Below are 24900 nucleotides of genomic sequence, written 5' to 3' on the forward strand. Positions count from 1 at the left end.
TTTGCATATTGTAACTAGAGCTGCTCGCAACCTGCTGCCATTGCACAACTCCGGGGTGACGCAGGCGGCTGCAGACGTGGGCTCCCATGTGGGGCAGCCCCATAGCAGGCCCTGTCCATAGGGACCCCACCTTCCCCATCACCCCCAGCCCTTTGGGATGCTGCTACAGAGCTGAGCCCCCTCTGCCCTGTGCCACCCCATTGCATCCCATTGCATCCTGTGCCACCCCATTGCATCCTGCTCCAGTTTGCTCCTGGCCTTGCTAATGAGTGATAATTCAACCTAATGAGCAAGGGAGTCCCCTGGTTGACATCCCAGCAAGGAGGGCAGGTGTTTTGTGCACGGCCTGTGCCTGCAGCCATCCCTTGTGCTGGTATCTGGATGGAGCTGTGATGGAGGGCAGTGATTTGCAGTTTGGGGCCGTACACCACCCAGGGAATGAGAAAGGGAATGGTGGCCACAGTGGTTCCCCAGCATTCGTGTGGGTGTGCGGCTCACCTGGAGGTTCTGCTCTGTATCTTAACTCCCCACGGCTGACACACCTTTGCTTCCGTGCATGAGGGCTGATAAAGCTCCCCACGCTTGGTTGGATGCGGGGTTTTGTGCTGGATCCATTTGGGGACCCACTTGTGGGCACAGCCCTGGGCAGCTCAGTGCACTGTGCAGCTTATAGGGATGCTCCCCCCATTTATGCCATGCCCCCACCCCACTGCCATGCCCCCATCCCTCCCACCTCCATCTCCCCCTGCCACGTGTTCCCAGCCCGGCTGTATTTCCCAAACCAGGAGCAGTGCTCACCTCGGGTGGCAGCAGCCCTAATCTGGGGGCAGTGTTTTCCATAGGATAAGATAACATTAAGGCTCTGACCGCCTTTCCGTGGGGTTTTATTTCCCTCTCTCCTCCCGGCTCACACCTGCGCTTATCGGTGAGCAGGAGGGGTGCGGAGCCCCCGTGTGCCATAGGATGCAATGGGGGGGAGGGGATGACAGTAACCTGGTGAGGGTTTGGGGCACTGTGTGGGGTTTGGTGCAGGGGAGGCTGGTTTTGTACATGAACTGCCCCAGCTGTGCTGCGTTCTTGACGTGTTCAGGGTGGCCATAAATACCAGCTCGGGGTCTGTCTCGGTCAGAACAGCTTTTTCCTGCTTATGCCGGTGCAGACAACCCAGACCTGGAGCACTGTGTGTCCCCACTGCGCCCCACACAGCAGCGATGTGGGGAGGAGAAGGAGCCCCAGCCCTGTGCTGATCCCAAACCATTTGGAGGTGCATCAGGTCCTGGTTTGTCCTGGGGGGCTCAGAGCAGCTCCGCTCCCCCAAAGTGCTGTGGGATGCTGCTGCAGTGCACCCAATGGGGCTCCATGCTTCACAAGAGCCTTCAGCTCCCACCCCACACATCTGCGGGTGTTTGGGTGGGAAGGGGTTGATGGGGGTTCGCTGCCCTATGGGGTCCCACGTGGGGCTGAGCCTGGCACCAAGCTGCACCCCATCAAGGGTTAACCCTGCTTGGGCTGTTCAAACACCTCCAGCTGAGGTAAGCACGCAGCCTGTTTGTTCAGGTAAATAAGGAAGGAATTGGATATAATGGGCTGAGGAGGCATTTGCTGAGCGTGTCCCCGTCTCACGCCTCCTCCATCCCACAGCCACTGCTCCCTGTGCCCCGTCTGTGTCCCCACCCCACACAGTGTCCCCTGGCAGCCCGTGAGCCGGGTGGGTGCTGGGGGCATCATCCCCACTGGGGCCCTGCACCTGGGGCCATGCCCACCCCGAGCACTGTGCTGAGCAGCGCAGGGTCAGCTCTTCCCACCCACTGCTGGGACCGATGCTGCTGCTGAGCCCCGTCAAGGTAAGAGCCACACAACCAGCCCTATGGACCCTCCTGGTGGTTGGGGATGGGTGTAGGGTTGTCTGCCATGGTCACCCCATCTCAGGGCAGCTGTGGGCACAGCCATCCCCTGCTGTGAGCTCCTTGGGGGGGTTATCACCCAAAAACAAGCGTGGTTTGCAAGACCCCAACGTGCTCTATGGAGATGGGGTGATTTGGGTTCACCATCAGAGCTGCTGGGTCCCGTAATGAAGGTGCTGTGTGCTCAGGGGCATCTCAGAACCCTGTCACCGGAGCAGCACCTTCTTAGGGCTGCTGTTTCCCTGGATTTCTGCTGTTTTCTCCCCGAGTGCTGGAGGCACGTTGGCTCCAGGTTGGATTTTTATGGTTCTGCTCGGTTAGTGAAACACAAACGCTGCTCGGCTGCCAAATCCCCCACAATACGGCTGTTCTGGCGGGCAGGGAACTGCCTGCTATAAATAGGGGCTCCCTGGCCCTACATGGGGAACACCAAGCTCCGCTGCTCACCTGGGGGACGCCGAGCACTGGGGCTTTGCTTGGGACACCATTGGGTTGTGCCCGTCCCCACCCCACTGCTCATAGTGCAGGGCTGGGGCAGCCTGACCCCGGCATTGGGACACAGCGCCCAGCTGTCAGCACCAATGCAGGTAATGGGGGGTCAGGGGAGGGGGGTGGCAACTTTGGGACCCCTGGGTGGGCTGTATCCCTGCTGTGCACTGGGTTTGTCTCCGTGTGGGGCTGCAACCCCATAGTGAGACCCTGATCTGTTGCGTTTCTGTATCTGCCCCACATCCCCAGCCTGGCTATGGGGTGTCTCAGGGCATAGTGTAGGGTTTGGGGACTCCCATATTGTGTGTTGTTTGCTGATGGAAGAAACTGGGGACAAACCCCAAATCCCTGATAATAGAAACAGGTTTGGGGGCAGAAAGGACTTTGCTGGGTCCTGTCCTGTCCGAGCTGTCGCTTTGGGGTTGGTGGGTGCAGGGTGTCCTGCTGGCAGTAGGGATGTGTGGGGCGGCTGTGGGTCTCAGTGCCTGGGGGGTGGTTGGGAAGCACCTGCCCGGCACAACCTGTTCCACCGCGGCTTAGCAGTAATTAACGGCCCCATTGTTCGAGGGTCGGGGAGGGGGGGGGGTTATTTCTGTTTAATTTCCCTTGTTTAAAGGCTGTTTGTGGAGGTGTCGCTGCTCCGGGGCACTGCGGTGTCCCCACGGCTCCCATCCCCGTTCCCCACATGGGGCTGACACCAGCACTGATGGGCCGTACCTTATGGCGCTGCCATAGGGACATATAGGACACAGCTCCAGTTTTCTAGGGAAAAACAACAAGGGAGAGAGAAGGGGGAAAAAAGGCACCCGAAGCTGCGAGCAAACAGGTCCCACCCAGGGAAGGCAAACAGCGGCCCCCGCCCTGCGAGCACAGAGCAGCTCAGCGGGTTGCAATGGGGCCACGTTCCCAAACGCCCCGATCCCCCCCGTGCCCATCTTAGGGCTGGCAGAGGGTTGGGGGCCGAGCAGCTGTCGCCGCGTCCCTTTGTGCCGCAGCAGCGTGGGGCTGCATGAAGGAGGATCCGCTAAAGCTCCTCTATTCATCCGCTGCAGATAAAGGGGAGGTTTGGGAGCCTGTGCCATCGCTCAGGGAAACTGATGATGGGGGGGGACCCCACTGCCAGGCTGAGGGGTTGCTGTGCAGCTCAGTGCTGCCCCTTCCCCTCGTCCCCGTTCCCCAGTTCCCTGTCCCAGTGGATGGAGCCGGTCCATGGGGTTGCTGCAGGAATCATTCAGCCTCATCCTCCTGAGCCCGCAGTGAACGGGGACGGAGCAATGGGAGCAGCTTTTGTTGTGGGAGAGTGAAGGGAAAGTTGTGATCCAGGGGTGGCCAAATCCATGTGGCCCAGGAGAGCCGTCCATCAGCTGACGCTCCCCATGCACATCACTGGGCCTGCAGGGTTTGTGCATCACACACACAGGGGCTATAGGGGCTCAGCCCCATCTGGGACCCCCCAGTGCCCCATATCCAGACTCCATCTCCCACCCCAAAACCGGGTCCATCCCCGGCACGACCCCAAGCCAACATTCCTCCGAGGGCTGCCCGGATGCTGTGCGTCTCTTTGTAGGATTTTCCCCCTCTAACAGGCTTAGTTAGCGCTGCTTTGTGCCTGAGCTTCTCCTCCCCCCCTCCCCATCCCAGGTCTGAGCACTGGCAGCATGGGCAGCCCCAGCCCCCCCAGCACCCCGTTCTGCCTGCACTACTTCGACATGCTCTACTCGGAGGACGTCGCATGGGCTGCCAAAGGGATGGGGGAGACGTCCCAGAGCGGCACCCCCGGGGGGAGAGGGGAGGTGAAGAAGGAGCCGGAGCAGTGTCCCATCATCGACAGCCAAGGTTTGGGGCTGGGGGGCGATGGGGAGCTGCAGGGGGGGCTGCCCTTGGAGGAGCACTCGCTGGAGCAGATGCAGAGCATGGTGGTGGGCGAAGTGCTGAAGGACATCGAGACGGCGTGCAAGCTGCTCAACATCGCTGCAGGTGGGTGCAGGCAGAACCCCCCCCCCCAAAAAAAGAGACCCATAAAATACTCCCAAAGCCATCAGATCAACCGCTACAAAGCCTCCAGAAACTCCTCAAAATGAGGAGGAAGGGCTCACTCATCCTCCCCAGCCTCGGCCCCACGGGGGTGGGTGAGTGCAGACCCTATGGGGTGACTCAGCTCTCACTGCCCCCAACCCCAGACCCCGCAGACTGGAGCCCCGGTAACGTGCAGAAGTGGATCCTATGGACGGAGCATCAATACCGGCTGCCGCAGCTGGGGAAGTCGTTCCAGGAGCTGTCGGGGAAGGAGCTGTGCGCCATGTCGGAGGAGCAGTTCTGCCAGCGCTCGCCCGTCTGCGGCGACATCCTCCATGCGCATCTCGACATCTGGAAGTCGGGTCGGTGCGGGGTGGGGGGGGTGGCGCTGAGCTGCAGGGTGGGCTCCATCTGACCCCCAGCTCCTCAATTTCCAGCTGCGTGGATGAAGGAAAAAGCTGCCCCGGGGGATGTGAGATACTGCGGTGAGTTCTGCCTGGCTTTGCCGGGGCCCCGACCCTCGTTTCAGCCCCAGATGGGGTATCAGGGGCTCCGTGTGTCCCTATGGGGCAGCTGCCCCCACCCCCAGGGCTCATCCCCATCCCACCCCTCCTTGCACAGGGGGTGATGGCAGCTGGGCAGACAGCGAGGTGGACTCATCCTGCGCCGGGCAGCCCATCCACCTCTGGCAGTTCCTGAAGGAGCTGCTGCTCAAACCCCACAACTACGGGCGCTTCATCCGGTGGCTCAACAAGGAGAAAGGTGGGTGGGCGCTGCTGGGGTCAGGGAGGGGTCCGGGATGGGGTCAGCCCCAAACTTCCCACCCCCAAACTTCCCACCCCCATCCCCTTCATAGGGATCTTCAAGATCGAGGACTCGGCGCAGGTGGCTCGTCTGTGGGGCATCCGTAAGAACCGGCCGGCCATGAACTACGACAAACTGAGCCGCTCCATCCGGCAGTACTACAAGAAGGGCATCATTAGGAAACCCGACATCTCACAGCGCCTCGTCTACCAGTTTGTGCACCCGCTGTGAGGGACTGAGCCTGCGGGGACCCTCACTGCCCTGCCTGACCCCAGCGTCGTCTTACAGCGCTTTAGGACTGTGGTTGGGTTCGTCCCTGTGGACCAAAGGGACCCTGCTGTCCCCATAACCCCGACTTGGAGGGGAATGAGCTCAGAGAGCACCGTGGTCTGCCTGGCTCCAGGGCCAGGACTGTGCATGGTGTGGATTTAGGGGCTGGAAGCTGTGAAGGGGGATAAGGAGATGATGGATGATGTGTTGGGGGGGCTGCCTGCAGCCTTGGATTGATGGTGGGAGCGTGCTCGGGGTCACTGGGGCTGCAGCCGGGGACCTGCTGTCCCCACACACTGCCTGCCCTTCTCTGCAGCCCTGGGCATCATTTGGACGTGCCCTTCCCATAGGAGACCCCGATAACTCTGTGGCATCTGGGAGCACAGCACAAGCGAGGACAACAGCCCTGGCTATGTGTTGGGCACTGTGGGGATGGGGAGGTGGGAGGGAGCTGGGGGTGCCCCCAACCACCCACCCCCATCTGCTATGGCTTCACACCTCTGCAAATACGGGGGGCTCCACCTCAAATCCCACCTCATGGTGAGGGTGTGAGCTTTACATGGGGCATGACTGCACAACATGGGACCTCAGCTCCAGCCCCACAGCAGCCCCCATTGAGCAACACCCCCAGCCCTGGGCATGGGGAACCCCGGAGCCCCCCACCCTCAGCACGGTGCTGCCCACTGGGTTTGGGGTTTCATGTTCTTTAGGGAAAGAGACGCAGCTCTGCTGTTTCCCTCTGGACACAGAACTGGGGATGGTGGGAGCTGCACGTTTCACGACGCTCTGAGCTACCTGGCGATGTCCACCTTGTACATTACAGTCATTATTTGTTTGATTTTCTCCATTGTTTTGCCTGGCGCTGAGTTGTGCTTTAGGTTCAGGTGGAGGGGGCAGAAAGGAGCCCTGCATCCCTGTGTAAAAACTAACTCATGCTCGTTCTTCTGCCTGTACCTCCATCCAGCTGCCCGCATGATGCTGCTCTCCATGGGCACAGGGGCAGCCCCAAGCCCTGCTGCATACATAAGGGAAAAGCAGTTTTCTCCCCCTCCCTCCATCCCACTGCTCACAGCTGCTGCTGTTTCCCCAGGGCTGCCTCGGACAGGGGCTGGTGACCCACATGTTGCACCTACTGTGGGTTTGGGGTTTGCAGGAAGGCTGTGCATGCCACACCAGCACCTCAGGGCTTTCCCACCTCCCCCAGAACAGCTCAGGATCCCATTGCCTTCACTGGGAATGCTCTTTACCTACTTTATCTCAGATCCCCTGAGGGCTTTGCAAGGCTTTGCCCCATGGCTCAGCCCACCCCGCAGGGTGTGCTCCCCATCCCAAAGCCCCCAGCACAGCCCACTCTCCCTGTGCCATTTCCCAGCTGACCCCAGATGCAGCCAGCCCCTGTCCTGCAGCACCCAGAGCCCCATCCTGAGGTTGTAGAGGGCACTGGTTGGGTTGGATGTGGGGGTTTTGGCACTGACCCCACAGCAGGGTCCATAACCACAAGGGCAGAATCGGATCGACGCACACAAACCCAAACCTGGACCCGGAGGATGCGCACAGAGGTCGGTTATTTTCGCTTGCTGCTTTAGTTGTTGTATCCACGGTCATTACAATCACAATATATATATATATATTATATATACTTCTTAAATTACACAATCGATGTACAAAAACCGGGGTGCATTGCTGAGACGGGCGGTCGGGGTTTGTTGTCTGACTTTTTTGTATGGGGTTGTTTTTCTCTCCCCCCATTCCGTGTGCTGGGCAGGAGGGGCTCAGTGCCCACACACGGCCCTCGGAGGAGCGCTGCATCCCTGGACCAAGCAATTCTCAAAGCCAAAGGAGAGTGGGAGTGTGGGGGGGAGAAAGAAATGGTAACGATGAGCTGTAGGGAAGTGCATGGGGCAGCAAGGGGGGGTGCAGTGTGGGGTTGTGCAGGAGCACACATGGGTGCTGGGGGGCTGTGCTTTGTGCAGAGTGAAGGTGAAGGAATGGAGTGAGCGGGGCTGCAGTTCCCCTCCCCCTGCAGGAGCTCAGGGTCTGAGGGCACCAACCCAGCAGCACCCGGAGGGTCCCCACTCTCTCCCATTTTGGCTGCATGGGGGTCCTTGGCCAAGAAGCATTTTGGGATCTGCTTCGCTCTCACCGAGTGCTGCTCCCTGCAGAGCACCCTGGGCACAGCTTTGGGCAGCGAGGAGGAGGAGGAGGAAGGTGGAGAGATGCCACCACGCTCCATAGTGGGGCTGCTCCTCTTCCCCCCAGTGGGGACAGCTGGCTGTGGGGCAGGTGGGGACGTTTATCCCCTTCCTTTGGGGATGGAGGAGGAATCAGAGCAGAGAACATGAAAGCATTATAAAACAAAAGGTGCAAAACCCCATCGCTTCTCCTTCTGTTTGGAGAGGGGTGAATTGGGTTGGTCCCAGGAGATCAGCGCCGTGCATTTCGGAGCAGTTCCAGCCAATCAGAAGGCGGCTTCATGAGTTCAGTATCTTTAAAAACCAACCGAGGAGGAGCTCGCTCTGGTCGGACTTTCAGATCTTGAGGTATCGGCTTTTCACTGGGATAAAGAAATCATCTCACGCGGAACGGACGGCGTCGGCTTTCGCTTCACGTTATCTTAGAAGAAGAAAAAAAAGCCACTATGCAAAATACTCTTCGGAGACAACTCTTAAAAAAATAAAAGCTCGGTCGGAAAATATGTCTGAATCTCTAAGAGGGAGGAGTGACGGAGCGGCGGCGGGTGGAGAATGGAGACGACGGAGGGCGGGTTGGTCTGCGGACGGCGACGAGGAGCACAGCACAAGACTTAGATTGCCTCCACGTAGTTGGCGGGGTACAGCCCCAGCTGCCCGTTGTCCAAGCGCCCTTTGCACCATCCCTGCTCGTCTTCTTCACCCAGCTTGGTCAGCTCATCCCCTGCAGGAGGAGGGAGGAAGGGAGAGCTTGATGATGGAGCATCCTCTGGGGCGTGGGATTCATGCTGGGTGAGGTTTACAGGGCAGGAATGCAAAGGGTGCCCCATGATTCCTGCTGCGCTCCATCCCTCCCATCCCAGGCAGTGTTGTGCCTTCCCCTCTCAGTGTGATGGGCTGAAGGTTGGACTCATTGACCTTGGAGGGCTCTTCCAACCTTAATGACTCTCTCTGCTGAAGAGCTGGGGTAACTCTGACCCTATTTGGTGGATTTCCCACCTAAAAGGGGAATCACCCCTGGGACAACCCGTCACCTGCTTTGAAGCTGAGCTCGTCCTGCTCCTGCCCGTCGTAGTCGTACAGCGCCCGCACCCGCACGCCTTTCCCTGCCGAGTCCTCATCGAAGGGGTTGGTTCCACCATTGGCCTCGTTGGCGTTGAAGGAGTTGCTGCCCTCATCGTCGGACCACTCTGCGCTGTAGGTCTGCCCACGGTCGTGGCTGCTGACACTGGGGTGGGAGGGAGAGGGGATTTGGGATGGGCAGCACCCCAATATGGAGCCTTCCCAGGCTGCAGCATTCAGGACCCCAGCTAACAGCACAGCCCCAGTGCTGGGACTGGGCTGCACCACCCTGATGGCACTCACCTCCCGCGCTCTCCCGCTGATGCTCCGCTCTCTCCCGTGCTGCTGGCGTTGGTCAGAGTCACCCCTTCACCCTTCTTCACCTTCTCCTTGCGCGTTATCGTGTGCGTCAGGTCCGGGTTCCACTCCTGGAGGCACAAAGCGTGAGGCTCTCAGCATTCAGCTGTTGGGATGTGCACCCCAGTCCATGGGGAATGCTGAGCCTCACCTCAAACTGGGGCCAGTTCATGGGCATGCCAGGACCACTGGTGCTGCGGAACCACCGGAGATCCTCCTGAGCATCTGAGAGGCGGATGGTCTGCTCCAGCTCCCGGTAGACATTGGCGTAGCTGTGGGGAGAGGTGAGATGTGGGGTGCCATGGGGTGCCCCATTCAGGGCAGCACAAGGAGACTTCATACAGTTAGTTTCTGCCCAGACAGCAGGGATGGCCCCTACCTGCTGCTCTCAGCCAGGTTCAGGTGCCTTTTGATATCCAGGAGCACCTCCTTGAGGAAGTTGAGCCTCTTCTCCTCAAACTGCTGGCACTGCTCAAAGACCTGCTCCATGCTCTCCATGTACTGCGGGGTGCACTTGTTCAGCTCATCCAGAACCTTCTCGTACTTCTCCTGAGTCTGCAGGGTGCATGAGGTGCCTGGTTACACCTTGAGCCCCCACAGAGCCAGGCTGACCCATGGGTCTCCATGCTGGGGGGCTTCTCCTGAGCCAAAGACCCTCCACAGGGAGAAATGAGGCTACAGGAGAGATCTTGCCCCAGTAGGAAGGTAAAATCTTGTACACACAACCAGGGACAGGGAAATGGGAATAAATGGGGACAACAAAGTGGTGGTGTCCATTTCCACTGCCCTGTGCTGCATGAGCCCGCAGCAGGGGCAGCAGTGGAGCTGCACCATAGTGCTGATGGCTCGCACCTTTTGCACGTCCTGCTTGCATTTTTCCACTTTGTCCTGGAGTTTCTTCTGCTGCTCGGGGGTGTTGGATTGGTCTGCCTTGCTGTTGGCCTCCCGGGTCATTGCCAGCTTCTCCTCCTTGCAGGCCAGGTGGTAGGCTTTCTTGGCTGTCTCCAGCTATGGGGAGAAGAGAGGATGAACATGGGATTAATGAGGACACCGTAACACCCAGTACAGCACCCTGTCCCTCTGCCTGCAGAAATGTGACATCCAGCTTGGACCTAGAACTGGGGCTGGGGCAAGGTCATGTCATGCCATGGTTCTCCTCTCACCTCCTTGAGCTTCTTGGCCCAGGGCTTCTGTGCTTTCCGGAAGCCATCCTCAGCCTCTTTGGCCTCCTTGAAGCCCCCCATGATCTGTTTGTGGTAGGCGTCCTTCTGCCAGTTCTTCACCTTCTCAAAGTCATCGTTCAGCAGGCTGTTCTTCACCTCCTGGTGCAGCTCGCTCACCTTGTCTGCCTCCGTCATGATGGCACCCCACGCTCTCTCCAGGCTGCCATACTGGGGGCCTGGGGGTGTAGGGGATGGGTGAGCACCCCATGCAGCTTGGCCCCCCCACCCCATGGCATCCAGGTGTCCCGTTACCTTTCTCAATGAGCTGCCTCCACCTCTTGGACCAGTCAGTGAGCTGCTGGGCGTAGGACTTCTCAATCTTGGCCCTCTCATGCACACAGTTCATGAGATCGTTGCAAAGTCTGTGACCATCATCAATCCGCTTCACCGTGCGCTTGTAGTTCCCCACCTGGGTTGGGGACAGGGATGGGGATGGAGACGTGGATGGGGACAGGGGGACCCCAGAACTGGGCTGCCTTCAGAAGGGAAGGGCACGGAGCCGGGTGGTGCCAGCAGAGCAGGACACAGAGGGACAGGGTTTGGTAAGGGCTCACCTCCCAGAAGCTGTCGGTCGTCTCCTCGGTGGCTGCTGCCGACTCGTCGTAGGAACCCGACATGGCTCCTGGCACGGCCTCGGCCGTCAGTGCGGGCGCTCGGGGGCTCTTGTGCAAGCAGCAGCCTCATGCACTGGGGAGAGCAGAGGGGTCAGGGTGGGCAGCAGGGACCCCATTCCCATCCCCTACACCATCACAATCCCCATCATCTCCATCCCCCATCCCCTGCAGGGTGAGCATCCAGTTGCAGGGGATGGGGACAGTGCCCCTTCTGTATTCCCTCCTGTGTCCCCCATGTCCCCTTGTAAGGTGCCATGCAAAATCCAGACCCGATGCAGACATCCAAGCCCCGCGGTTTCTTATGCAATGTCTGGTCAGGCAGAGCTGCCGCAGAGCCACCGAAACCCTAAAGCTACTCTGCTGGGGTGGAGAAACATGGGGAGCAACACGAGGAGCCCTTACCCAGGGGGGGCCCTGGCCCAGCTGCTGCACATCCTCAGGGGGCCGAGGAGTGGGGGGAGCTCAGCCCGGAGAAATTCTCGTCCTGATATTCCAGCCTAATCTGTCCTGATCTACAGCAAAACGGCATCCCCGGAGCGTCACGTGGGGGCTGCTGCATGGCTTAACCCTTCACTGCTCCGCTCGGAGCTGCGTGTGGGGCTGGGGGATGTGGGGATGGGGTTGGGAGGTGGGCATCGCATGGGGACTTGGGAAGGGGTCAGTGGATGGGCATTTCATGGGGATGGGGAGGGGACCACGAATATCACGGTGACAGTGGGACGCTGTTATCCCCATGGGATGTGCTGGGCTTGCCCTGCATGGCATCTGCCACCAGCACGGGGACAACACAGCCACAAACCACACAGAAGTGCTGGGTTGGGGGCATACAGCTGTGATCCCCAGCACCATCACAGCCAGGGAGGATGGAGATGCAATGGGAGACCCAGACACCTGGGTCACATCCCATACCTGGGAGAGGGCGACGGCATGGGGTGCAGCCATGGGATGCAGGGTGTGGGGTTGCTCTATGTGCACACATCGGGCCCCATTGGGATGGGGCAGGGAGGAACGAGCGCTGAAACAGTTACTGGTGCGCCACGGCCAGGCTCGCTGTGCTGGAACTAACAGGGCCTCGCAGGGATTTAGTGATATAACCAAGAAACCCACCAATCCCTGCCTGCCCTCCCCAGCCAGTTAAAAATAAACCCGTGCCTGTCCCTCGCTCCGCCGCAGAGACGCAGATGGATGGGGAACACGGCAGAGCAGAGCGCAGCCAGCACTGTCCCCGTGCAGCCCATGGCGTGCAGCACCCACCCACGTGCAGGGGGCACCTACAGCACGGCCCCCACCTCCCTGCATGGCCCCCACCTCCCTGCATGGCCCCCACCTCCCTGCACACCCACAGTGTGCCCCGGGCTGCTGGGATTTGTTCACACCTCAGCTTTGGCTCTGAGTTTTGTCATGATGTGGTGCAAAGCATCTTCAGGGTCAGCCCAAGGCAGCCCTGGAGATGCTGGGGGGGGTCCCATGGAACCCATAGGCACGGTGCCCCCCAGGCTATGGGGTACCGCAAGGTTTTGCTGCAGCTCAGCATTCAGTGCTGTTATTTGGGTTTGAGCTGCAGCTTTGGGGGTTATTTTTGGCTCTGCATCGCTTTCAACGTTGCTGCCTGGTTGCTGCTCTCCTGCCATGCACCCGGACACACAAACATGCAGACATGCAGACATGTGTGTGTGTACTCCGTGCAGCCAGACCTGTGCTCGATGCCCACCGCCCAGGCAGCAGCGCAGCCCCCCCATCCCCTCCATCACTTCGCATTGAGGTGGCTGGTGGTGATGCCCGGTGGCTGAGCACAGTGTGGGTGAGCTGCCAGCCCCAGCTGGGTGCTGTCATTGGGAACCCTGAGCAATGCAGCTCTGCATCCCTGCCCTGAACCACCCCAAAAGCCACCAGAGGGTTTTGCAAACTGCAGCAGTGAAGTTTGTCTGAGCTCGTGCCCCTGCAGATGCTGCTGTGTCCTTGGGTTGCTCCCACAGCCTCAGCTCCCCCTGCACCTCTCCATCCTCCCCAGCAGCCTGCTCAGTGCACAGCTCAGCTCTTGAGACGCAGCTCCTGCTGCTGCAGTGGGTCTCTGTCCCTGTGCAGGTGCTGGGTTCTGGGATGCAGGCGCTGACCCCATGCAGGCAGGAGGTGCTGCAATGCAGAGGGCTGGCACTGCTGATGCTGTGGGCACAGGAGCTGGGAATCCCCACAGTTGTATCAGTAGGAGCTGCTTGAACCAGGCTGCACCCCCCATGCTGGGGCTGGGGATAGAGAGGGTGGCATCACAACCACATTCACTATCAGTGGGTTTGCTACATCCACTGAGCAAAGCAGATCTGAGCCCTGCTGCAGGGCTGAGAGTGCTGATGGGGTCGGTGCCATGCCAGGATTAGCCTTAGTGCCAAACCCTCCTGCAAAGTGTCCCAGCCCTGATGCAGCCCCTCAGTGCTGCCCGAGGACCTCATCTGCAGGAGCACGTGAGCAGGGCAGGATGCAATGTGCTGCGTGCTGTTGTCATGTAGCTCCTTGGTGGCTCCCAGCAGGGCCATCAGTACAGCAGAGAGCCCTGGCAATTCAAAATGAGCTAATTGTCTGGGCTGGTCTTATTGCAATTAAACGCAGGGTCCTGGCTTGTCACAGAACACCCTTCCAAGCAGCTGTAATGTGAAATAGGTGCTGCATTTTGGTTTCCTCCTGCAAGGAGCCTGGGGGTGCATGTAGGGCTGTACTGGGAGGGATTCAGGCTGCATTTCAGCAGCCCCAATTTGGCTGCAGGCAGCTGATATCCTCACCCCTATTGCTGCTAATTGCAAATGGTGGGTGCAGCACTGGTGGCCTCGGTGCCACATGAAAACCACTGTAGCTGAAGACAAACAGAACAGCAGTGCCAAGAGCAGGGCCCCACCTCATGCACACTCATTGCACCAAGGAATGGACACAGGGTGCTTCTCTATGGGGTTCCAGACATGGCAGTGCTGTGGGGCTGGCTGGGGGGTAACGCACACAGCACATCCATGGGGCGATGTGTGGGTAATGCTGGGAACTTCTGAGGTTCTGTTCCACTGAGCCCTGTGCAGGACGTGCCCATGGCAGCGCCTTGTCCCAGCCCAGGGGGAGCAAGGACAGGAGGGGACGGGTCCAGCGAGCAGACCTGCAGCTTCCTCCAAACAGGAGCATTTGTAAAGGAGGTTCATTGGAACAGGATTGCTACAAGAGCCCCACGTCCCATTTGTGGACAGCAGGGAGCCCACCTGGCTGGGATGGGGCTGGGATGGGGCTGGGATGGGGCTGGGATGGGGCTGCGTGCTGCCAGTGCTGCCACATTGCATCACCAGGGCAGTGCTTTTTGCTCCAGGACCTGGCAGCAATCAGCTTCACATTCTGTGTGCTCTGTGTGCAGAAATATTCCTCCTCCTCTCCCCAGCGTTATCTGGCTGAGCACGCAGGACACCCATCAAAGTCTTCCAAGGGATTTTACAAGCCTTGCTCAGATTTCTGGAAGTTATGCATGGCATTTGCAGATAACAGCAGTGTTTCTCTCCGGGGGAGCTTGCAGCCAGAACAGGTACAGCGGATGTGCCAGGAATGTGGATAGACACCAGTGGAGATCTGGAGCAGGATTGTCAGCCCCATAATGTGCTCAGGCCTGGGGAAGGGAAACTGCTCTGAGCCTCAGTTGCTGGGGTTCCAACTTGCCTTGCAGCTCTGCGGCTCTTCTCAGCCTGCCTTCTTAGCTCGCTGCTGTAAACAAGGATGCTCTGCCTCTTGAGTAGGGATTTTTGCAGTCCCAGGAGTGGGGTTGAGATGGAAATCCAAATATGTGCTTTGCAATTAAGCCGAGAAGTGCTGGAGGATGTGGGGGTGCTGACCCCTTGCTTCCATATGAGGGACGGGGGAGGCAGAGCAATGTGTGCTTGAGGGGGGGTCCCATCCAGGGCTGGCATCCCCCTCCTCCTGCCAAGGGCTGGCAGTGATGGAAGTGGAACGGGGCTGCCATGGGGCTGCCATGGGGCTGCCATGGGGCTGCCAGGTGCCTGGGGTTTGGCTGTTAGTGGTGGGGGAAGAGACTTGGGTATGGGTGGGGGTCTCAGTGAGGGGGAAGGAAACAGGGAGAAGCTGGGGGGAAGGCAATTAAAGGAGGGGTTCAGCAACAGGGTGAGGGGCTCATCTGGGCAAGGAGACAGTGATGGTGGGGGCAACACGAGTCCTCATCCCTCCGGACCATTGGAGCAGCCGGGGAAACTGAGGCACGTCCCTGGTAGCGCAGCAGGGTCACAGCCCCAGCACCATCACGGACACACAGGGGAACTGAAGGTCACGTGTGCATCCCCCCAGCTCACATTGATGATCAGGTACATCATACCCTGCCCTGGGGGGTGAACATAAACCAGCTCCTCGCAACACCCCCCTGACCCCCCCATGCACACAAGGCACCCCAAGCATCCCGCAGCTCCATCCCCCTGCCTGTCCCCCGTCCGTCCCCAGGCTCCCTGCAGTGAAGCACCGCAGGGGCTGCCTCTTACCTGGGCCGGGCTGTGTGGCTGCAGGGGGCTCGGGGGGGTTCGTTGGGACGCTGCGTTGCGCTGCGCTCAGCACCAGCCGGGCAGCAGCACCGTGCACGGCCACGGGAGCGCGCCCAGCCTGCAGCCTGCAGTCGTCAAGGCAACCAGGGATGGAGCCGATGCTTAAAAGGTTGCAAAAACCATCCAGGGAGGATGTGGACCCCCCCCTTCCCCCCAATATCCACATGCCTCGGCATCAGGTTTCTTAGGAAGCAGGAAGGGCAGGTGTTTGCTGCGCCTTGTGTGCACACCTGGGGCTGTAGGGTGCTCAGCACACACTCGTCACAGTGCAAGGTGATGTGCTCCTGGGGCACAGTGGGTGCTGGGCTATGGGGGCACACAGCAGCACCTTGTGTCCGGTCCCATTGGTGCTGCAGGGCTCCAGGAGGGCTGGGAACAAGTTCTTATCAGCCTCCAGCTGTGCTGCAGTGTTGCTCTGTCCTTGGGATCCTTGGGATCCTCATGCAGCAGGTGCAGGGCAGCAGGATGGGATGGAGCAGAGCTCTCCCTCCACTCCTCCCCCTGGTGCAGTGGGGAGGGTTTCATGGCTGAGCTCTTATAGAAACAAACACCCCAGAACACCTTTGGAGATGCAGCTGGTGCCGCCTCGCTGCCAAATGTGCCAGCAGGGAAGGAGCTGGTGCAAGAGCTACATAGAAACATGGGATGGGGAAGGGGCAGAGTAGCTGCACCCCATGAGCTGCTGCACCCCATGAGCTGCTGCTCCAAGGCCATGGAGCCAGGCAGTGCCTCCTCCCAAACCCCAGGGTTGTGTCTGGGCATTCATCCCATTGTGCCACATCCGTGAGCCCTATGGGCAGCAGCAGCTGGAGCCATGGTGCGGGTGGGCTCTCCCACTCCCCATTGCCTGCGTTTTCCCCCAGCTCGGGGTGATGTCAGGGAAATTCAAAGCTGGCAGGAGACGAACGGCTCGGGCTGAGTAACCGAAGCCGCCCACAGGAGCTGCAGTAATGAGGCTGGCTGCTTGTCGGGCTGCAGCTGCCCAGATCGGGTTGCCCACAGAATGCAACCCGCTCCCATGAGGCTCAGCCTGGATCAGCTTTCCCCTAATGAGCGCCTTCCATTCCTTAATGAAGCTTGGTGGGTCTGTGTGCCATCTGAGCACGTCTTCCAACCTTTAGCAAGCCAGAAAGGTCCTGAAATATTTCAGGGCTCTGTGCTGGCTGCAGGGGAGGAGGCAGCGTGAGACCCAGGTGAAATAATGCTGCCCCAACACAGAGCGGGGGGGCTCAGGCTCCTGCAGCATCATTTGGTCTTTGCTTTTTGCCATTTCAGGGTCCTCAGCCCCGGCAGCATCTGGGCACAGGGGAGCAAATGCTCTTGGCATTAAACACTGGGGGGTGGTGGGGGATTCCAGTGACCCTGTGATACATGGAGCCCTGCAGTTCAGAGCCCTGCAGTGAGTGCCAGCTGGATGCTGTGGCACAAACAAGGCCATGACAAACCCTCCCCCATTGTGCACCATCCCAGCGGTCACTATTTCCTGCAATAACTCATTTCCCCCTTCAATAAAATGAGTTTCCCCATGGGAAGCAGCGGGCAGTATTGGCAGGAAATTAGCCTTGATTTATGTGGCTTCTTGGCACTCTGAAATTAAGATTCTTCGAGCACCACGGTGAACTGAGAAGCAAATCATCCTGACTGCACTGCTGGTGCAGCAGCCCCATGTTTGTGCCCTGCATCAGCTACAGATGTGCTGCAGGTCCCAGGAACACTCCGGCTTGCTGGGAGAATGCAAACACGAGGCTATTTTGCATCTCTAATTAGCATCGGAGGATAATTGGCCCCTCTGCAGCAGTTATGCAGAAAGCCGGTCATTGTGAAGGGCCCCCGACGTGGGGCAGGTGCTGCCAGCAGCCCAGCTCCCACCACAACAATCCCCTTTTTGTCTGCCCATACCCAGCCCCAAGGCGGCCTGTGAGCCCCTTCCGGGGCAGGGGCCGGGACATAAAGGCTCCTTTTTATTGGGAAAATGCCTGTGTGTGGGGTCTGCTGTGGGCAGCAGCTGGGAGCAGCGTGTCCCTATTGCTCACAGCCATGGCAATGTTGGGGTCGCTGCCTCCTTTCCCCCCTGCTGCTGTGCCCCATAGGGGAAGTGCCTTCTCCAAGGCTCCTCTATTTGCCTTCATGCCGTTGCACAAGCACTGCCCTGCTCGCTGCCCCACCGGGGACAAAGTCTGTCCATGGGGCAGAGCTGCACGTGAGGCTCCTGCAGCCACCCGGGCTGCCTTTCCTCAATCCCTTTAGTTAAATCCATCCCACACAGGAAGAGGCAGCGATGGCCAAGAGGGGCAGGAGGGGATGGGGACACGGCTGCGAGCACCCAGAACAGGCTCAGTGCTGTCAGCAGCAGCCCTGGCATTCAGCCACTGATAAATTCCCCTTTGCAGCGTTAATCTCCTTCCCAAGCCTCTCCTCTCCCTTTTCCAGCTCTCATCCCTGAGCTGAGGAGGAGTGGGGATACAACACATCCTCACCACCAGCAGTGCCACCATAGTCCTGCCTACCCAGAACTGCTGCATGGGGTTGTTTGTTGCCTTGTGAGCCCCCAGCTGCAGGAGCCACATCTCAGTGTAAGGTCACCGTGCCCCACAGCTCAGGGGCAGCCCATAGTGCAGGAACTGCTGTGTCCCATATCTGTGATCTGTGGCAATGCAGCACCCAGCGGGAGCAGCTCGGGGAGGCTGCAGGAGGAGCACAGCTCTAATCCGTTTAGCAAAGTGCTTGCTTGGCTGTTTGTGAGCAAGGAGCAAGAATGGCAGAGAGGAGATGTGTGCAGAGCAGCGGGATGGGAAGGACAAGGGCAGCAATCCTGGTCAGGGCGTGGGGCCAGGAGATGCGTTTCTCCCCTGCAGTCATTGCTGCATCCCTGGGTCTGCTTTTCCCCTCCTCGTCCTATCGGTGACCCATCCTGGTTCTTCTAAAGGAGCAATTCTTTGCACCCAGTGCTGAGGATCCTGAATTTCTCACCGGGCAAGTCAGAGGATGCCAAGCGCACAGCAAGGAGGCAGAGGGAAGATGAGCACAATCGTTCCGTTTGCTCAGCGCTGACAGCCCTGACAATTGCAGGCTGTTCAGGGCGGCTTTTTGGCTCCCAGCCCTCTTTTATCCATTGTGGGGAGCTGGAGGGACCCCGTTCCTGGTGCGGGATGCTCTGCGGGTTCTCCATGGAGCAGCACAATGGTGCCAGCCCCCAGCTGACAGAGTGAGCCTGGCCTTGGGGCACTCCTGGGGCTGTTATTGAGCTGATGCAGCTTTTGCATAACGTATAGAGCGGGGGCGAGCCACGAGATGCCACAGAACCTCAGATGAGACCCACCTGACAGCAGCCCCCCGAGCTCAGGCACAAGATAGTAAGCAATCCCCAGTCCTAGAGAAGTTTGGCAATGTCATAAACCAGGCAGCACTGAGCTGCTATGCCAGAATCTCACCTCCCAGGTCCAGGAGCATTACAGGGCTGACACCTCCACCAGGGTGCACAGCAACACGCCGATACCAAGCGTCCCATCCATACAGCAGGGCCACCACCATCCCCATCACCCACCGCCCACCGGGAGCCCCCCACTGCCAACATCTGGAGCCAGAACATGCCGGGAGCCCCGGGGACGCGTCGGTACCTTGGGCAAAAGGCTGCAGGGCCCATGGGAGGGCACGGGGAGGGCGCTGGGCTGCGGATGCTGGGCGGCACTGGGGGTGGCCGGGGTGATGGCTGGGAACCCAGAGGCTCCGTCTCACTCGGGCTGGTTCTGCACATTGGGAGGAAGGTCACGGCAGATGGGGAGGAGGGGGTAAAGATCAGCACGGAGATTACAGAGGCATTTTTAGCCAGCCAATCGCCACCCCGGCTCGGCATAATGACTCCTTCGCAGCACAAGGTGAAAACGTTACCGCAGGAGCAGCGAAGAATAAGCTCGGGTGGCTGCGGGGGGGTCCTCAGCCTCATTGCACACTGTGCTGTGAGCTGACACCTCCCCACGCTCTTTCCTTCTCCTCCATCCTATGGCTCACAGCCCCTGTTCCTTCCCTTCTCCCTGTGTGATGTGGGCAGACCTGAGGTTGCCCCCTGGTCTGATGGAGGGATGCACCTAATGGAGCCTCCACCCATCTCCCCTGGGGTGCTGAGACCTCCAAGCAGCCTTAAGTGCTGGGTGCTGTGTGGGGTATGGGACACAGCCTGCGTCCTGCCATCCTGCTCTGCCTCTGCCCTCAGCAAACCCCATCCAGGACCAAGGGAACACAGTGGGATCAGAGAGTGTTAGTGTTGTGCTGAGCAGCGTGGTGTGAGCGGAGCTGTGTGTGCTGGAGCCCCAGATCCCAGCACAAGGAGCTGCTGGGAGCTCGTTGTGCTGGAACCACGAGCCCTTTGCTCTGCAGGGAGCAGCGTGGGTGGAACTCACTTACACACTCATTTTGCTCCCTGGGATCCCAGCCAGAGCTTTACAGCCCGGCTCCAAAGGGCAGCACTGACTGACCAGCTCCTCACGGCTCTGCCTGCAGTAAGGGCTGATGGCAGCAGGGCTCAATGTGAGCACACAGAGCAGCAGGGAAAGCCCTGCTGGAACATCCCCTGTCCTCCATGTGTATGAATACAAAGGCTGCTCGTCCCCATTATGAGGCTGCATGGGGGCACCCAGGGAAGGCCATGGGCTGCTGTCAGGGTGAATGCACGGTGACTGCTGTACTCATAGCAATAGGAAGCCATGGCCAAGCCCTGCTCTGTGGCTCCTGGTCCCCCCTGTGCCACCAGCCCCATAGTATGGCCTGAGCCCTGTGCTAATCCACGGGGGATGATCCCAGCCATCAGCACTGTAAATCCCATTGCTGTGTGACACATGTGGGAGCTGCAGGGGATGGAGCTGAGCTCCATGGCTGCCCCAGCGCCCATTTAATGTCAGGGATGCTGAGGTTAAAGGGCTAATTCCTATCAGGCATCACTACGGACACCTTTCTCGGTGACCTGACTGGGGGCCTTGCGCACCTTGCTACAGGCAGCGCGGTGGACACCCTCAGCGCTTGGGGGGGCCTTCGGGAGGCCGGAAGTGAGAGCGCGGCGCATGCGTGTTCCTTTCCGCTCTCGGCCCCGCTGAGACTGTCACGGTGAGGCAGCGCTCCGGGCCTACATCGGGCTCGGATCGGGCTTGTATCGGCTCCATCCGCGGGCGGAGCCGTGAGGCAGCACCGGGACAGAACGGGGGAGATCAGGCCCGGCCCATCCGCGGCGATATTTCCGGGATCGGGGGGATCTGGGCCCGGGATGGCGAGGCGGAAGGCCTGGGGGGGCAGTAGGCCGCAGTAGGCCGCGGGAGGCCTTAGGCCGGCAGGGTGGGCCGCGGGGCGCTAAGGGCCGGGAGTTGTGATTCATTGGGAATAGGCAGGATTTAGTGCTGTTTGTCCTTTAGATGTTGATGCCCAAGAAGAACAGAATTGCCATCTACGAGCTCCTCTTTAAGGAGGGAGTGATGGTGGCCAAGAAAGACGTCCACATGCCGAAACACCCGGAGCTCGTCGATAAGAATGTGCCCAATCTCCATGTGATGAAAGCCATGCAGGTACGGAGGTGAGGGCGAAATGCTGGGTCTGGGCCATAAGATACTGTGTATAGCAGATACCTGTGGGTAAATGTTGCTGCTTGTTACCAAATAACATTGTTATAGTCATCATTTCTTTCCTATTCCAATAGTCCCACTATTTACTTGATCTGTTCTCCACAGTCTGTTGAAGACTTTTGGTGTGATCCACATCTCTAGCTCTTTTCTTCAAGCTCTGATGCATTTGTATGTGGTATCATTATATTTCCTGCATGTGCACTTAGATTATTGCCCCATGTCTCTGATAAACCTGACGTAACTGAGAATTCTCTCTCCAGTCTCTGAAATCCCGTGGTTATGTGAAAGAGCAATTTGCTTGGAGGCATTTCTACTGGTACCTGACCAACGAGGGCATCCAGTACCTGCGCGATTACCTGCACCTTCCCCCTGAGATCGTCCCTGCAACCCTGCGCCGCAGCCGCCCCGAGACCGGCAGACCACGGCCCAAAGGTAAAATGGGGTTGGGAAGTGGCAGCAGAAGGAAGCAGAGGGTGAGGGTTGTGTGTGTTAGACAATGTAGGTGAGGTTAGTCAGGTGGATGTATAAACTAATAGATGATGCGTCGTTATGGGTTTAGTTGTGTTTATATTTGGCACTAATACTGGAGTACTGAAGATTTGGAGGTGGCTAAAGAAAGTTGTGAGTGAGGGAAGCACACAGAGCTTTCCTGCTGGTAACACAAGGGAGTGGAGCCTCTGAGATCCGGCCCATTGACACTGCAGGCTGTGGATCGAGGGGACAGGTGGTGGCTGGAGCTTTCAAAGGGCAGAGCACACAGACCACTGCAGTTCTCCATCAGGAAGATGGCGTGTGTGTTCTCTGTCAGTCCAGCAGATACAGAGAACCTTGGCTCTACTAGAAGTATCCATAGAAAAGCTCCTTGGGAGGCCAGGGTTGCCATTGTAGGGAACAAACAGCAGCCAGGCTGGGCTGTGAGGTTCAGTGATGAAGAATGAGGGCTGAGCTTTGGTGCTGGACAATTCTCTGGTACCTGGGATGAAGCTGGTAGCCCAGTCAGCAGGTTCTGGGCCCTGTGATCAGGATGGAGGCTGTGGGCATGTTGTGGTGAGGAGGTTTCTTTGATCTCTCAGCTTTGGGTGTTACCCAGTGTAAGCTGTGTTTATCCAGAGAGCTGGAGTGACTGCGGATCTGATGAAAGCTTTTGTAGTTCCATGGCTAAAATTTGTCTTTTTTGGTGCTTTCATGCAATGCTCCCAACTTTCTCAAGTGACACTTTGGTAAACAGGCTGGAACATTGAGTCTAAAGCAGAGTTCAGTATCACATCTGGCCATAGCTGTGTCTTACTGCCTGAGCATCGAGACCTTGGTCTGATGCTGTGGGAGAACATTTAATCTTTGATATTGTGGGGGAAATCCATGAGTTGCACAGAAACAGGCAGTTCCACCGCGTCCGTTTCTTTCCTGCAAGTATTCTGTCCAATTTTAATCTGATGTTACATAGATAATCTGCTCTTAGCTTTATTAATCTATTCTGCTGCAGAGGATTTGTAATACTGATAGTAGTACTTTAGATGGGGCTCAGAATGCCGTGCAGGTTGTGACACAGTGAAGTACAGCCCTGCCAATTGTGACAGATTCCCTGCACTCCTGGCTTTTTATAGTAATTATTGGTCCTTGGGATAGTTGTAGCTGTGTTGGATGCTGTACATTCAGTTTTTACACTGTTGATGAGTTCACTCCAAGCACAAGCTGTAGCAGATTGTACCCTTGAGGTGAAGTGTTCCTTGCTGTATTGATTGTCCAGGTAAGCTTACATCCACTGAGCTGTGTAAAGGGCTGTAATGCCTGGCTGGAGGGATCGCCACCAGGTGTAGGGTCATGCCTGAAATCTGCCATTTGTGTCCCCTGATGTCCCTGTTTTTGCTTACAGGTTTGGAGGGTGAGCGCCCTGCACGTCTCACTCGGGGAGAAGCTGACAGGGATACGTACAGACGCAGCGCTGTTCCACGTGAGTGTCTTTGCTGTGCGTCAGGCTGAGCTTATTCTTTGTGCAGCTTCTCTCTTTGGGAAGATCGTCTTCAGCATTTACCTCCTTTTGAAAAGAAAAGGGGGACATGAGGCTATGGGCAGAGTGTAGGCATTTCCATGGCAGAGTTCATTTTTCCCTGCTGTGGGTATCATTCTTCTTTTAAACTATCAAGGTCTGCTGGGGCATTGCAGGCTGGGGCCAGGCTCCCTTTGGTGGTGCCCAGAGGCAGAACCAGGGGCACAAACTGGAACATGGGAAGTTCCATCTGAATGCAAGGAAAAGCTTTTCTTTAGGGGTGTCTGTGCCCTAAAACAAAGCTCCCAAAGAGTCTGTGGAGTCTCCTTTACTGGAGATACTGGATACCCACCTGGATGGGTAGCCCTCAGTATTGTGTCATTCTCCACTTGGTGAGTGGATTCTTTGGTTTGTAACTCAGTCATTTCTCTCATCAGCTGGTGCTGACAAGAAGGCTGAGGCCGGTGCTGGAGCAGCCACTGAATTCCAGTTTGTAAGTATTTGTATTGAGATAGGCTTCATTTATTTGTGCTCTGAGTTAGAGACAATGCATGTATCTGTGTGTGTGGGTATGGTGCTTAGCAGGACTTCCTGCACTCTTATTGAATAAACTGAAAGCCTTACTGCTGTGACAAAAAGTCACTGAGCTTTCTAGGGGAAATGTATTATTTTATACTACAGAAACAGAGAGTTTGAGCTGTGATAGAGCTGACCGGGATGGGTTCAGTTTGGTCTCAGATCAGAGTTAAGCTGTGCTTGGAGCAGGGGATGCGTATCAAAGTAATGCAGTGCTGCGGGCAGATACTTGGCTCTTCTGTCAGTGCTTTTAGCACTTATTTGCTGTTGCTTGTTCAATGTGGTGACTTGTAATGCTCTTCTTTTTCTCTTGCAGAGAGGTGGATTTGGTCGTGGACGTGGTCAGCCTCCTCAGTAAACCTCCCGCTCATGTTTTGTGTATGATAAAATAGGTGAAAATGCCACTTGGGCTGCATGGCTGTGTTCTATTGGAGTGTCTGAATTCAGTGGGTTAATTAAGAAATGAAGGAGGATGGTGAGAGAGGATGGTGACGGCATCTGGAGCTGAGCAAGGGGAGGGCTGCGATCTGCATCGTGCCACCAGGTGTCACCCACAGCACAGCCATGGCACGGCGCTAATGGGGCCGGATGGTGCTGCTGTATAGGCAGGAACACAGAACGCAGCGAGAAGGGGCTGCTTACAGCCCTCATATAGGGATGGAGCAAACAGCAGGCGTGTAATTGGGTTCTTCATATACCTGAGGGCGTTGGAACCTGACTGCGACTGAGCTGAGTCCCACAGGGCTGCTCTGCTGTAGGGTTTATCCGTGTGTCTGAGCAGGGCAGCTGCAAAGCAGGTCACAACCCATCCTGGCTGTGACCCCACAGGCTGTAGGGCTGCTTTACCCCCCCAACCCTGATACAGCCACAGCGGGGCCGGCCGAACCCAGTGCGCCCCATTGTGCCCCATTAGGCCCCATTGGGTCCCATTGTGCCCCATTGGGTCCCATTGTGCCCCATCCCCCCGTCCCGCCCCTTTGTTCGCTGCCCCCAGCCGCGCTCCGCCACTGGCGTAAGCCGTCCTTGCGTAAGTTACGCGTTCTTCCCTGCGTGGCGTCTGCGCGCTTTGCGTAGAGCCGCTGTCAGAGCGGAGCCATGTGCGCTGCCTCTCCGCACTTTGCGTAGCTGTCAGGGCGCCCCGGCACGCAGCCGCCGTATTCTCGAAGGCTTTGCGCAGGGCCGGCGTCGGGCGGAGGCGTGGTAGCGGCGTCTGTGTGTGCCGCGGGGAGGGGGGAGCG

At 58.1% G+C, this 24900-nt stretch overlaps 3 protein-coding genes across 5 annotated transcripts; 2 read left to right on the forward strand and 1 right to left on the reverse strand.

Moving 5' to 3' along the window:
• Window positions 1-1455: 1455 nt before the first annotated feature.
• SPDEF (SAM pointed domain containing ETS transcription factor) lies at window positions 1456-6330 on the forward strand. The gene is made up of 6 exons (XM_015885275.2): window positions 1456-1844; window positions 4035-4370; window positions 4574-4771; window positions 4847-4894; window positions 5031-5171; window positions 5266-6330. The coding sequence occupies exons 2-6, from the start codon at window positions 4052-4054 to the stop codon at window positions 5442-5444; spliced, it is 885 nt and encodes a 294-aa protein (XP_015740761.1). The 5' UTR covers window positions 1456-1844; window positions 4035-4051; the 3' UTR covers window positions 5445-6330.
• Window positions 6331-7047: 717 nt separating this feature from the next.
• PACSIN1 (protein kinase C and casein kinase substrate in neurons 1) lies at window positions 7048-19249 on the reverse strand. Of its 3 annotated transcripts, none has more exons than XM_015885274.2 (10): window positions 19111-19249; window positions 10869-11001; window positions 10567-10723; window positions 10255-10490; window positions 9944-10099; window positions 9471-9646; window positions 9243-9363; window positions 9038-9162; window positions 8707-8900; window positions 7048-8396 (listed from the first exon to the last, which is right to left on the reverse strand). In XM_015885274.2, the coding sequence occupies exons 2-10, from the start codon at window positions 10929-10931 to the stop codon at window positions 8287-8289; spliced, it is 1338 nt and encodes a 445-aa protein (XP_015740760.1). In that variant the 5' UTR covers window positions 10932-11001; window positions 19111-19249; the 3' UTR covers window positions 7048-8286. The 3 variants fall into 3 exon arrangements, with proteins under 3 accessions (XP_015740760.1, XP_015740758.1, XP_015740759.1); XM_015885272.2 differs by lacking the exon at window positions 19111-19249 and adding an exon at window positions 15434-15556; XM_015885273.2 differs by lacking the exon at window positions 19111-19249 and adding an exon at window positions 11331-11463.
• A 1207-nt stretch (window positions 19250-20456) lies between these two features.
• RPS10 (ribosomal protein S10) lies at window positions 20457-24066 on the forward strand. The gene is made up of 6 exons (XM_015885280.2): window positions 20457-20590; window positions 20893-21042; window positions 21360-21531; window positions 22973-23050; window positions 23524-23579; window positions 23979-24066. Exons 2-6 carry the CDS (start codon window positions 20893-20895, stop codon window positions 24018-24020), a joined length of 498 nt encoding a protein of 165 aa, XP_015740766.1. The 5' UTR covers window positions 20457-20590; the 3' UTR covers window positions 24021-24066.
• The last annotated feature ends 834 nt before the right edge of the window (window positions 24067-24900 follow it).

The sequence above is a fragment of the Coturnix japonica genome, chromosome 26 (genome assembly GCF_001577835.2).
Source record: "Coturnix japonica isolate 7356 chromosome 26, Coturnix japonica 2.1, whole genome shotgun sequence".
Classification (NCBI taxonomy): Eukaryota; Metazoa; Chordata; class Aves; order Galliformes; family Phasianidae; genus Coturnix; species Coturnix japonica.

Bases quoted from the DNA above. Each gene is read 5' to 3' on its own strand.
- RPS10 (XM_015885280.2), top strand. From the start codon at position 20,893: ATGTTGATGCCCAAGAAGAACAGAATTGCCATCTACGAGCTCCTCTTT. The intron at 21,043-21,359 runs GTACGGAGGTGA...TTCTCTCTCCAG, and splicing joins ATGTGATGAAAGCCATGCAG to TCTCTGAAATCCCGTGGTTA. The intron at 23,580-23,978 runs GTAAGTATTTGT...TTTCTCTTGCAG, and splicing joins CAGCCACTGAATTCCAGTTT to AGAGGTGGATTTGGTCGTGG.
- PACSIN1 (XM_015885274.2), bottom strand. From the start codon at position 10,931: ATGTCGGGTTCCTACGACGAGTCGGCAGCAGCCACCGAGGAGACGACC. The intron at 9,647-9,943 runs GTGCGAGCCATC...TGCACCCTGCAG, and splicing joins GCAAGCAGGACGTGCAAAAG to ACTCAGGAGAAGTACGAGAA. The intron at 8,901-9,037 runs GTGAGTGCCATC...CTCCCACCCCAG, and splicing joins TCAGCGGGAGAGCGCGGGAG to TGTCAGCAGCCACGACCGTG.
- SPDEF (XM_015885275.2), top strand. From the start codon at position 4,052: ATGGGCAGCCCCAGCCCCCCCAGCACCCCGTTCTGCCTGCACTACTTC. The intron at 4,371-4,573 runs GTGGGTGCAGGC...CCCCAACCCCAG, and splicing joins GCTGCTCAACATCGCTGCAG to ACCCCGCAGACTGGAGCCCC. The intron at 4,772-4,846 runs GTCGGTGCGGGG...CTCAATTTCCAG, and splicing joins TCTCGACATCTGGAAGTCGG to CTGCGTGGATGAAGGAAAAA.